The sequence below is a fragment of the Exophiala oligosperma genome, assembly GCF_000835515.1.
Source record: "Exophiala oligosperma strain CBS 72588 unplaced genomic scaffold supercont1.8, whole genome shotgun sequence".
Taxonomy (NCBI): Eukaryota; Fungi; Ascomycota; class Eurotiomycetes; order Chaetothyriales; family Herpotrichiellaceae; genus Exophiala; species Exophiala oligosperma.
The window spans coordinates 1,061,899-1,074,718 of NW_015622825.1; the positions used below are offsets into that span (position 1 = coordinate 1,061,899).

The 12,820-nt window shown below is 52.2% G+C and overlaps 2 protein-coding genes across 2 annotated transcripts; both read left to right on the forward strand.

The window, feature by feature from the left end:
* The first annotated feature begins 7,045 nt into the window (after positions 1–7,045).
* PV06_08342 (uncharacterized protein) lies at positions 7,046–10,310 on the forward strand. Its single transcript, XM_016409665.1, has one exon. The coding sequence runs from the start codon at positions 7,484–7,486 to the stop codon at positions 10,295–10,297; it is 2,814 nt and encodes a 937-aa protein (XP_016259973.1). The 5' UTR covers positions 7,046–7,483; the 3' UTR covers positions 10,298–10,310.
* Positions 10,311–10,470: 160 nt separating this feature from the next.
* PV06_08343 (uncharacterized protein) lies at positions 10,471–10,833 on the forward strand (the record flags this gene model as incomplete). Its single annotated transcript, XM_016409666.1, has 1 exon — positions 10,471–10,833. The coding sequence occupies one exon, from the start codon at positions 10,471–10,473 to the stop codon at positions 10,831–10,833; it is 363 nt and encodes a 120-aa protein (XP_016259974.1).
* Positions 10,834–12,820: the final 1,987 nt, after the last annotated feature.

Here is a 12,820-nt window from a genome sequence, read left to right on the forward strand (position 1 = left end):
TTCTCTCTACAGTATCGCCGTCGTTTTGGCATCAGTTTTCCTGTTTTGACGCGGACCAGCTGGGGGTGTCATCAGACAACTCTCCGAGTGTGCACACCGTTCGCCCAGCAAGCACAGAGGTCGAAGTTCGACCGTACCTATCTCCTTGAGACCAGGTATGGGCGGTGTATGGTTATGTCCTCTTCCTCAAGAGCGACTGGAGCTGGAAGTCTGGGGTCATGACGAGGCTGGTCTGCAACAAGCAATCAGGCTGAGTCCAACACTGACCGGGGCTGGACGTTGATATACGACCCGAAGGCCCACGATGACAGCCCAGCGGTCCCGGCAGTGATGGCTGGCAGCGGAGGAGACAGGATCATGGCGCATACACCGGGACCACCGGTCGAACTGATGGAGCATTGATTGCCGACTACGTATTGGCATTGGAAACATCATGGAAATAGATGATGACAAGTCCCAGATTGGCCTGGACGGTTGGGACTTCGAGTTCAGTCAGGACATTCTCTCTCTCAACTATCTGGCATTACTTGATACCTGGACATGGATACCTTGGCTTGACAGACTGAAGACGCCCTAATGCGATGGCGGCTGCATTCATCACATTAGGATTTGGTTTTTTCGAACTCTTCTCGGGACAGTCTTTCCTCATGTGGCCCTCTCAAGTGTGTGCCGGTGGCCACCTTTGCAAACCGAGAGCTCCATGGCGTCTTCACTCGTCGGGTTTCGGTCCAACGGCAGGCGGGACCATCTGAATTCTCTCGAATACCCGTGTGACGGCGGAAGCTCGGCACGACATTACTGTTCCGCGACGAATCCCAAAGTGACCTACCTTCCAGGCGGTGGATGAGGCAAGTTCCACGTCTTCGCCGCTTGTTCCCACGACAGAAAAAGTGCTGATGGTGTATGATGTGATAGTCCATTGAACCCCAACACCACCGGACAGATGATCTCCGGAGTGGTCAACAGCTGCTCTGATGGAGACAACTGAACGCCCTCTTCGATCTCCGCGCTACAGGCTAGGAAATGTTCCTGGTGTGAGATGGACTGCTTTCTTTTGGGACAGGGAGGTCGCCAAACTACTCTCCATCGAACAATTGTTCCCATCGCGCTCACCTGATCATCATGCTCATGTTGGACCCGTGAACGCTGACGGTTTGAGGCTTTTTTACCTTTATCCGCGCAGGATAGATTTCGCCCTTTGCAGGGCCAGTACTGTCTCGCCGACGCTGGCTTTTACAACTGCGAGATTGAGAATCTCTCCCAAGCTTGGTGATGGCGGCTTCATGACTGGGTACATGAATCTCCATCGTCAATACAAGGCGGACCTCAAACGGTGGACACACTGACGGCCAACCTGCCACCAATCTTCTCTCCGGACCGGCTCGATCCCATCGAAACTTCAAACCGAGTTACGACCGGTCTCGGGCAAAGGATCCAAATCGAGATTGTGACATGGAGTTCCTCTCTTCGAGCGTCTTGTGGTTGAGGAACAGGTCATGAGCTCGGGACAAGAAGGGTAGGGAGAAGGACAAGAACAAATCGAGAAAGAAGTCTGACCATGACAGCCCCCAAGGAGGACAAGAGCCAGCCTCATTGCGACCCAAAAAAGGGCGGATGGGGGCAAACTTCACGGTCAAACCCCGGACGAATGCTGGAAAATCCGTCCATCCTGGATTGAAGCCAAAGGCTGTTCGCGACGGAGAAGCCAGATAAGAAACCCGCCAAAAGTCCCACGGCTGCTGTCACGGTTTGCCGACGTGGACATATTCGATATCTTGGATTGCCACCCGGGGTAACGAAGCTGAAGATGAAAGTGTGGCAATGGCAAAGGTCCATGGACGTTCGGCGCTGGTGGCCATGACCACGGGGGAGAAGGGGCATTCATTGATTCCGAAGATGTATGGATAGCAGATTCGAAGAACCGACATGGATCAATTTTGCATTGTCCCCCTTCTGCTCGGTGCAATTTCTTGTCGATGTCCCAACCAGTAAACAGCCCTTCATATGATTTCAGCACTAAGAACTATGGCAACTGCGCACACTGGGTGGGCGATTCGTAAGTTAAGTTAGGCCTGCTGATACCCAAAGCCGGAGTGATAGGCTGCATTGTCATGCACATGTACAGGGGAAGACTTGTGGCCCAGACCTGCTATATTACTGCCCACAAGCTAGGCCTGCTGATGCCTAAAGGCTGGGCCTGTTAATGCCCGGAGTGAGGGTAGAATGTGACCCCATGATGCATCTTGACAGGGAGGGTCCTTACAGGCTAGATTACTTCAATGCTTACCAAAAAGTTATGCCTGCTGATGCCCGAAGCGAGCCTGTAATGCAAATCTACAGAGGGAACATGTGGCCCAGACTTGGTTCTTCACTACCTAAAAGCTAGGCTTGCTGATGCCCCGAGGAGAGGGTAACAAGCTACGCTGTAGTGCATCTCTACAGGGGGTTCTTTCAGGCTAGACGTGCCACTTTGCTTACCCCAAGCTAGGCCTATTGATGCCCCGAAGGCCCCGAAGCGATCTTGTAATGCACTTCTACAGAGGGGGGTCTTACCGGCTATACTTGGCCAATTACTGCCCAAAGTGAGGGCCGTATTGTGTTGTCGTATCGTACGTCTCTAGGCGGGTATTACACAGGCCAGAATGGCTGCACCGCTGCCCAAAGATGAGGTCCATGCTAATGTTGCATTATTGCATTGCATTGCCGACAGGGGGGACCTTGTGAGCCAGACCTACGAGCTCGTATTGCACTCTTGCATTGTTGCACTTCGTGCCGACAGGGGGATCCTCGCGAGCCAGACTTACGAGCCTGTATTGCAGCGTTACATTGCATATCTACAGACGCTCATTCCTTGGCTGTGTTGTCACCTCTCTTGTAGGGCGCCCAGAGCAAGGCCAGGAGTGACAGGTGATGAGTGAGCAGACTGCATTGCCTACCTGCAAGTGTGCCTACACTCGAAGGCCTAGGAAGATGCAAAACGCGTGTTGGTTCCCAGGGCGAGGGTATATTGCCGGCCAGAGTTCAAAGTGAGGCATCTGCACCACGGACATATAGTTCTTCCGTCCGAGCATGTAACTCCGTAATACGAGGTAGGTTGCATGCACATGCATGCAGCCAATCCTTTCTCTCACACAACACCACACCGCTTCGAACACAGAAATCAGCACAGACCTTGTCGCATCTACAGAACGGCAACACATGCCTCTTCGTTTCCCGTCTCTGCATGCACAGCCTCTGTATCTTTGCTCTAGCCTGCCTCAAAGTGACGTCTCCATTCTGTTGCTGCCCAACCGACTTGAAAGGCGGGCACAACCTGCGGCTGAGACGAGACCGGAAAAGATGTGCAAGCCAACAAAAAAACTCATTGCATTTCTCCCTCGGGCTAAAAGATGGGGCCGTCAATCACAATCGACCATCCAGACAGGGATGGGCAACAGCAAATGCGGTGGCTCCTAGTGGCATGGCATCAGTGGCAGTTGAACTGTGACATTAGAACACTGCCCTCTTTTGTCCTAGGCCACTTTTACGGAGTGTTGCCGTCCCAGTCCCCCCTACAATGTACTAGCGCACTTCAAGGACCAGGGCGTCTTCAGGGAAAACAGCAAAGAGAAAAAAGAGAAAACAACACTACTCCACAAGAAGGATAGGATACATCGATCCTCGAGGGCTCGACCTCGACCCCTCCCGAGACATCAATCCGAAAGTGAGATAGTCTTGTCAGGACTTGCATGTGTGGTGCATGTCTCTGCTGCAACGTGTCAACTGATGTGTCAAAAGGTCATGAGCTGAGAATACGAGCGATACGAGTTCTACGGGCGTCAAGACCACAAACGAATCAGGAAAGCGTTCATAGACACACCCGTGGACACATACAAACACTGCCAGTCACATTACCTTTCTACCACAAAAGAACCAATGTCAGATATCTGTCAAAAGAGGAGGTACTACTCCATACAAACCTTGACATAATACTCGCGCAAAGACTACAATCGAAGGAGAAGGTTAAGATTCAAGATCCGTCCGTATCGTGGAGAACAACACCGGTTGTACACTCCATCCCTGGGATGGGAGATGGGAGGTGGGAGGTCGGACAAAAAAACGGGGGGGACGGGACAGACAAACGAATCACGTTCATAAAGAACGGATCACATTTGGGCCCGCGTCGGTCCCACGATGTGCAGTTAGCACAATCACAGCTCCGCAAGTTGTTCTATCTTTGGACAATGTGATTGGACGTTTGGGATAGTCTCGAGTCGATCCGCGCGAAGTCTGTCTCCACGTCAAGACCTCAAGTCGCTTCCAGACTCGACCTCATGTTACACGACATGTGATAAAAACCTGCTCAGCACTCCGTGGAAAAGCAACAGAAACATCGGATGCACCGTGGTGGACCTCTTCCTCGTACTCGACAGCGTCTCGACTCATGTCGACGTCTCGATGAGAAGACAGAAAGGACTCGGAGTGGATCGTTTCTCGTATTCAACAAAAATGCCTCACGCCTGCGACAAGGCTGCGACCAACCACAGCCTCAACCAATGTTTGCAAGTCAGCTTCAGGGAGATCAGCACCAGAAACAGAAAGCGATTGACCACCGATCGTCCACACCGGTTTCGATTGCTACGACATGTACACTACTCGGTCGTGACGCAGTCCAGGAGAATGCAAATTATGATTGGGGAACCATTCGAAAAATCCATGTGTGGCTGAACGCCTGACCGGTGAGGCCCATCACAACGAGGCGCAGCCCATGACAAGATACTCGCCGACGCGAGCTAAGCGAGCTCGTTTACCGGACCCAGCCATTCGAAATCCTTTTCCCCCTCTCTCGTGCATGAGTCTATCGCTTCTGAAAAGTCCGTAGCGTGTCTGGTTATGACAACAACACCGGAAAAGAGAGCCAGAGATGATAGCAGCAGCAGGATCCGATGTCAATCCTTGCACGCATTTCTTTTCGTCGTGGCCAGTGGAGCAATATCTCAGCCGCAAACAGGGGGAGAGCAGACACGAAGACGTGCATGATACTATTGTTTTACCCATGCAGTCTCCAGTGGCCGTCCGGACTCGCAGACGTGGCCGGCTAGACATCAGTATGAATGCCTGGTACGCTGCAATGACTCGGTATTACGTTACGTGTAATTTCAGAAGAAGTGGCTCTTTGAATTGAAATGACGGACCGGCAACGAAGGGCTGGCAACCCCAGCAACGGTGGTGTGATGGCTGGTACAGAGAGAGGGGAGATAACAACAACAGGGCTGTTCCTCCCGGAACCTAGGGGAGGATGGGCCTAGCGACGCCCCCCGACAATCCGTGATCAGCCTCTCTTTTAGGTCCTCCAAGCCCTGGACTCACAGCCTCAGAGTCAGCCATCCTGCAGGGTGTTTATAACGACGCAATCGACAGCGAGAAGGAATTCGGTGAGGAACAATCATTCACTCATCATTGTCGATTGTCTGGACATAAGTTTATGTTTGTAGATGACAATGAAACCCAAGTATTATGAAAAGTGGTTCATGGTGTAGACCTGATGTCGTTTTCCTGCTGCGACGACAATGAAGACTTTGTCGCAGAATTGTAGGTGATAAGTGAAGCCAGATAGTCACAAAGGTTAGGCGATAAAGATACCTAAAGCACATTCTACGGGCGGTAGTGAACGCCTAAAATTTGGAGAGATTAGGCGACAGCAAGCTTCTTCTTATCACAAACTGTAGGCGACAATGAACGCTAATAATCACAAATATTAGGTGACAGTGTAGACCTAAAAATCACACTCCATGGGCGGTATAGAAGGCCTAAGGCTTAGAGAGATTAGGCGACACTGCAGACCCAAAAATCACGCTCTGTAGGCGGTACTAAACACCTAAAATTTAGGGAGATCAGGCGACAATAGGAAGGCTTAATATCACAGATTATAGGCGATAATCACAAAGATTTAGGCGATAATGGAAGCCCTAACTCTTGTTCACTATAGGCGACATTGAGGGGACTTGGAGTCACAATATTTAGGCGGCAGTGTCAGCCCTAACACTTGTTCACTGTAGGCGACAGTGTAGGGCCCCACAGCACCCGCTTTACAGTACTATAGGCGATAATGAGCGCCTAAATGTCACTCTTTGCGGGGGGCTAATAAGTGCCCAATACCCGCTTTTACTATAGGCGGTGAATGAATGCCTAGGTAGGCGCCACTCCACCATATCTAGGCGACAAGTGGCACGCCTATAATAATCACTTCTCTTGGGCAGCCTTGGGTAGTCTTGGGCTACTGATACACCCCTAACGTTCACAAATTTTAGGTGATTGATCAGACCTATTATCATCCACTGTAGGTGATCATTCAGGCCCAATACTCTCGTCAACTATTGAGCTACAAACAAAGTCAGTAACAAAGTCGGTCATACAAGTCATGACCAATTTCTAGACATTTTTTAACAAGAGTCAGGATGGATCGATTTTCATTGTCATCGAGCGCGATACACGCACTCGAGGCCGCAGCGCAGTGTTGTGTGGGCGCGCAGACGGACGCAGTTCAAGCACTGGTCACATGATCAAGATTCTAACAGTCTCGGACTCCGAACCTCGACTCTAGAACTACAGCACGTGATCTTGGGGCAGTTTTGCAGAGTAGCTCGCTACACTTGCCTTATCAGTAAGTAGAGATACATGGGTGACTAGGCCAGTCAACACCCCACGTGATCTTTGGGGCATTTTGGCCTCGTACCAGCTGTAAGTCCGTCATTACTACCGAGTTACTGAGTGACAACACCGACAGCGCATTATAATCTCCTGGAATACCATGGATGAGTGTAACTCTGTCCCGATCGCGCCGTCGATAGGATTGCCCTCAACGCCGTCAGGCTGGCCATCAAACAACAAGGCCTCATGAGCCCCTGTGACCCTAAACCGTTTACGAATTGGCGTCACCGGCATTCGAACACCTACATCCGGAGAGCTGAAGCTGTCACGACATGGGTGATTACGACTGAGCCATACAGACCCCGGCGATTCCGAACACCCTGGACTCAAATGCAAGAAGACGGAACATCTATCACACGGAAACTCACCTGTCCCAAGGACCGGTCCCTGCCCATCACCCTCGTCCGCCAATACGAAAATCCGCCTTTACACTACCTGACACTAAACCACCCCCCTGGTCGCCAACTCATCTGTGCAAGTCCGTGACCGAGTAACCTGCCAACCACCATGGGAAATCCATCATTTTCCCAAGATCTTGGCCCCGCATTCCTCGCCTATGCACTTAAAGGCGGCTACTCCCACTCTGTGCCTGATCCAAAGGACTTCATCTTGTCACAGCCTACCACCTTAATCCATTGTCCAACATTCCATCTCTTCTCTTGTCACACCCAACCACTTTCATCGTTGTCCAAGATCCCATCTCATCTCTTGTCACACCTATCGCTGTCCAAGATTCCATCTCCTCTCTTGTCACATCCTGTCCTCATCAAGGAAAAAGAAATCTCTTCCAAACATGTCGCAGCCTCGCTCGTCTGGAGGCCCTTCCTCCCAGCCAATCTCACGTCGTATCTCGATCGAGGACTTGATCCACCCCCCTCGGGCCATGTCGCACCACATGTCCATCGAAAACTTGCTACAGCCCCAATCGCCTGCGTCGCCCCCACCGCATGGGAATCCATCCTCCCAAGCCATGCCTCCACCGCCGGTGCCCGCTAGTCGTGGGAGACGCCGTGATACTGGAAAACCTCGTGGTCGACCTCGAAAGAGCTCCGCCAACACACCACCGCCTTCTTCAACACCACTGGCAAGCTTTCGAGGTCGGCCTCGAAAGGCCTCCGCGGAAAGGCCTCCGCGCTCTACAACGCCAACGACAAGACCTCCTGGCCGACCTCGAAAGACCTCCACCAAAAAGCCTCCGCCCTCTTCAACACCAATGACAGATCCTCAAGTTCCGGCGTCTCGTAAACCCCTCGATACGGTGCCACCACCGCTGGTGCGAGACACTCGTCGTGGATGCGAGGACCAGACACCAATGTACGCAATGGAACATGGTGAGCCATCCTCGCAGAGAAATACCATGCCTCCGCACTCTTCAGCAGCAGGCTCATATCCTCAGACCATGCCACCTCGGCCATCTCCTGGTTGGCCCCCTGATGCGATGCCACCAACCCAGACTGACAGATCTTGGGAGCATCAGGGACGTGGAGAGCCATGCTTTCCAACCATGCAACCTCGGCCATTTCCTGGCGAACCCCTTGGTGCAATGCCACCACCCCAGACTCAACAATGTTGGGAGCAACAGGCACCTGGAGAGTCATCCTTGCGGACCATGCCAACACCGCCAGTGCCCAGTATGTACCGCCCGCTCGATCCAACGGCTCCGCCCTTTTCATCCGGAGGCCAATCCTTTCGGACCATGCCGACGCAGCCAGTGTCCAGTATGTACGGGGTACTGGTTCCGACGGATCCAGCCTCTTCATCTGTAGACCCATCCTTCCAGACCATGCCAACACAGACAGTACCCGGCATGTACGGAGAGCCAGATCCAACCGAACTACCAGTGTTTGTCCCGCCCCGTCTCTTCACGTGGCTAGTACCCCTCGAAGGGTATCCGATACCCGAAGATTGGAAGTGGCGAGAAGTACCACCAGGGTACGGGCCACCAGGGCTTGAGCCGCCCGATGAATGGTCGATGGCACCACCACCAGGATGGGGGCAACCAGGGTTTGAACCACCATGGGAAAAGCCACCTTGGAAACCCCCACCGCCCAAGCCCCCGCTTGAAGGCACTGACATATCCTGGACCTTCACACCCAAGGACGAGAATCGCAGGGAGGGGTCATTGTTCAGAAATACCGAAATCTTGCCTCCACCATCCGTCTGGCTTGGTAACCCTTCTACCCGGTTGCAACGTTTACGGGATATGTTGGGTGTGAGTCGTGAACTTGTGGAGTATATTGAGAGCAGAAACTCTTCTCATCGTCCATCTTCTCACGGTCATGGGTCATCTTCTCAACCGTCGTCCTCTCAACCGTCGTCTTCTCGACATCCCGAACCAGCTTTGCATGAGGGCACCACACAGATGTCAGGTGACAGAAAACTGCCCGATGGAGTAGTATTGGAATGGTATTGTCGATCCATCGATGAAAATTGGGACAAAGTTCTGGTACGATTCCCCAAAAAGAGACGTCGCGAACCTAGATTGCTTTTTGGTGCAAATATCAACGATTTGTATCCTTCGGACGACGAGGATGAAGAAACCCCCGCCTCAGACGGAGAACCGATCGACGATACTTACAGAGGTCTGCGTCAAGCCACAATAAATCTATGTCTGGATCCTAACGTGATAATCTGCAACGGACCTCCTGAATGGATGATCAATCTTCATGGTCAACCACACCGCGACTCTTCAGAACGTCTGGACCCTGGACATGAAACAGAACCTATGGACCTTGGGGAAGAAACAGAACCTCTGGCCACTGGCATGCGCCGTCGTTCCCCCAAAGGCAAAGGTCGAGCAGAACCTCCGCCCGAGGTAACAGAACTCCCGCCTCCGAGCAAGCGCAGGCTGTCCAGCAAAGGCAAAGATCGCGCGGAACCTCCTCCGGAGGAGTCAGAATCGCCGGCCGTGAGCAACAACAAACGTTCCCGCAAGGGAAAAGAACGAGCAGACCCTCCGCCCGAGGGGTCAGAGTCCTCGGCTGCCAGCAAGAAAAAGCCATCCCGCAAGGGAAAAGAACGAGCAGATCCTCCGCCCCTGGAGATAGAAGACGACGAACCCAACTCATTCTATCGCCATCTTGCCCGCACGGGCAGAGGTGGTCGGCCAGCAAACCTACCTTTCCCGGACGTGGGCATCAACAAGATTTTCAACATGATGTTCACCGTCTTCCTGGAGTTTTGTGAAAAGGAAAAGCAAGAAAAGACTCCAGATTCGCGGCCTGGCCCTTCTCGACCCCGTGGCATGCGCGGTATGCTCAACACGTCCACGACCGATTACGTGACGACGACCGAGGACACCGACGACGATCCCGCACCGGGACCTTCCGGGCGCCCGGACTGCGACAGGCGTTTGAGGGTAAGCCACGACCCCCTTGACCCGACAGTGCCCCTCCCTCATGCGGTGGTCCTCTGTCGACACTTCCTCCCGGCGGTGAAATGGTCCCTCGTGGACCCTCCGGTGGGCGAGTATCGAAGTTTCTGGAAGTGCCCTCTCCCGCCGCGCAATGACGGACAGGATCACCTGTTGAGACCCGGCGCCGCCTGCCCCTGGAGGAGGTGGGACGTGGACGACGTGGTCAGACCACCCCCCAAGGCTCGAAGGTGACGGTTGTTGCGATAGGTATCAGACGATGCACTTGTCTCAACAGCTGAAAACCCTCGGGAATGAAGTTTTCAGAATTATAAATCCACGGCCTCAAATCATCATTGAGCGACTCGAAATATTTCCCTAATCAATCCTTTCCCGAGTGATGAGATTTTGGAAGCGTTCTTTGTTATATGCTGAGGCTTCCGACCTTGATACGACCTTTTTCCTTTTCGTCTCGGGGATTTTGTGTCCGCGCTGGAACGTTGAAATATCGCTCGCGGATATGTTCGTCCGTACATCAAGGGCGTTCCTGGGTGGGAATTTCTCCTTCTTGTGGTTGGGTTTCAAAACTTCGTCATAATGTCCAAGCGTATCTTCTCGGCCAGTGTCCCGGCAGCAGAATTACGGTCATATCGATCAGACTTCCAGGTGACTTGCAGGACCAAGTAGTCATTCCAATGGATTCTCCGCGCCATATTTGGCAATCAGCGTTGGAATGTGCTTTATGTGAGCCGCACCGAACGTTCTCCGTGCCTCGACCGCCGGATCCTTGAGGGGCTCTGCTTCTGCGTAATTTCGATAAGCCTGTGTGGCCTTTTTCTTTCCGTATAGCCTTTTCCAAATGGTGGCACAATGGGGTTTTGTGCGCATCTCTGACAACGTCGTAGGAATTGGGATGGGGATCAAACCACGTAATCGGGAATTCATCTTCAAGCCGTTTCTTTCGGAACAGCGTAAGGGCTTTGCACGGCATCTGTACTTGTATTGAAAACTTCCTTGGTTCGTTGTTGATTGTTTCGTCTCTTGATCGCTGCTCGGAATATACTCGGCGTAGTCTCGGCATTGCACATGATTGTATCACAACACTCGGGGCATTTCTGTAACTCAACAACAACGACCTCGAACTCAGAGGGACTCCTCGCACGTAGAGACTCTTTCAAGGATTCCTCTGCGAGGCTCACGGCGCTTCTCTGACCTCTGTCAAGGTCCTTTTTCGCTTGTAACCTTCTGTAGACAGCTATCACTTAGTTGCCCTTACCACTCAACATCTGTACAGACCTTTGCGACTTTCACAGGGTGTCGGATCAATTCCATAACTAGGTCTTCATGTTTCATTCATTTCTCACGCTGCGCGCAAAACTTGATCGATTGTATGTATGTCTATCTCCTCGTTGCTCCTGACACTGCAGGATAGGCAGAGGCACTCACACCTCTCAACTACTCATCAGTCAATCACAGAACCCTTGGCAGGACCCTCTGCCTTTCTCTCTACACTATGTAAGTGGGCAAGTTTGTTTGCGAGTGCATCTTGAAACCCATCACGCTTTGAAGCCATGAAACATCGCGACGAAGTGGTTGTGACCAGAAGATCCCCCATCACCAGTGTTTCTGCTCCCGGCGCGAAACGTGCCTTGTGTAGACAGGGTGCCGAGAGATTGAGGGCTGCCACGTCAAGTATCCGGTTTAGTACATCCTCATTTCGGCCTACCTTGCTAGGCGTGTCATCTGTTGAACAATTCACAACATTGATGATACATACCTCAATAGTCGCCTGATTCCTGAATAACTCCGCATGGAAGAGAGCCCAATCTGTCGACTAATGAGTTAATCATAGTCGTGACAGATAAACCTACAATAATGGTCGGCAGGTCGGAAGTGCCCAAAATTCCATCGCCCGCGCGCATTCCGCAACCTTGACCACAAGAAGGCGGTGCTCCTAGACTGCGTTGCACGATACGAAAACTGCGTTGCCACCTCCGTGGACACGCGACGACACAGTCAAGGTCATCGTCGTAGGACTAGTCCCTTGGTAATTCAGGCGCGATGTCTCAAAAACCAAGCGCGTCCTGTGGCTTGGCAATGGCTTCCAGTCTGTTCAGACGCCACCAGTGTAGACGCTCGTGGACGACATTGGTGCTTTCGGCTTCGACCTCGAAGTTGACGATTTGCGACAGAAGCTGGAATGTAGTGCAAACAAAGTGGCTCCAAGGTTCGCCCTCTACCAAAAGACGTTGGTGGCGCATGTTTTGACGTGATGGCAGTGAAAACATCTGGTGATGCACAAGGTCAGAAGATACAAGACAACGACTTTCTTCAGAGGTGATTCGCCGAGAAAGAACCAACGCCATCATCAGGAAACGCATAGTCGTGACAGGCCGTGCTGGATCGACCAACCAATTGTGACCAAAAAAGCTGCGCATTCCGAAAGAATAGACAGCCATCAAGCATTCAGACACCAAGAAGGATGCGGCGATCGAGCGCATTGACATCAAAGGTCTTTCGGTACGTTGAAGGAGTCGGAATCGGAGTTTGTCCAAAGGCTCATGACTGAGTGGATGGGTTGGGATGACAAAACCACAATAGATCTCAACGTATCGGTACCAAAGCAACCAATCATGTCAAGAATCGTGCCACACTTGCAACACTGTCACGACTATGCGTTTGCGGTATGAGACTGGTCCTCCAGCTCGGTCGTCTGTGACTGCGACTTAGGCAGAGCAACCTAGGTCGACGAATGTGTGTGATTGTTGTAATCGACTT

Coding starts and splice junctions, on each gene's coding strand:
- PV06_08342 (XM_016409665.1), top strand. CDS start 7,484: ATGTCGCAGCCTCGCTCGTCTGGAGGCCCTTCCTCCCAGCCAATCTCA.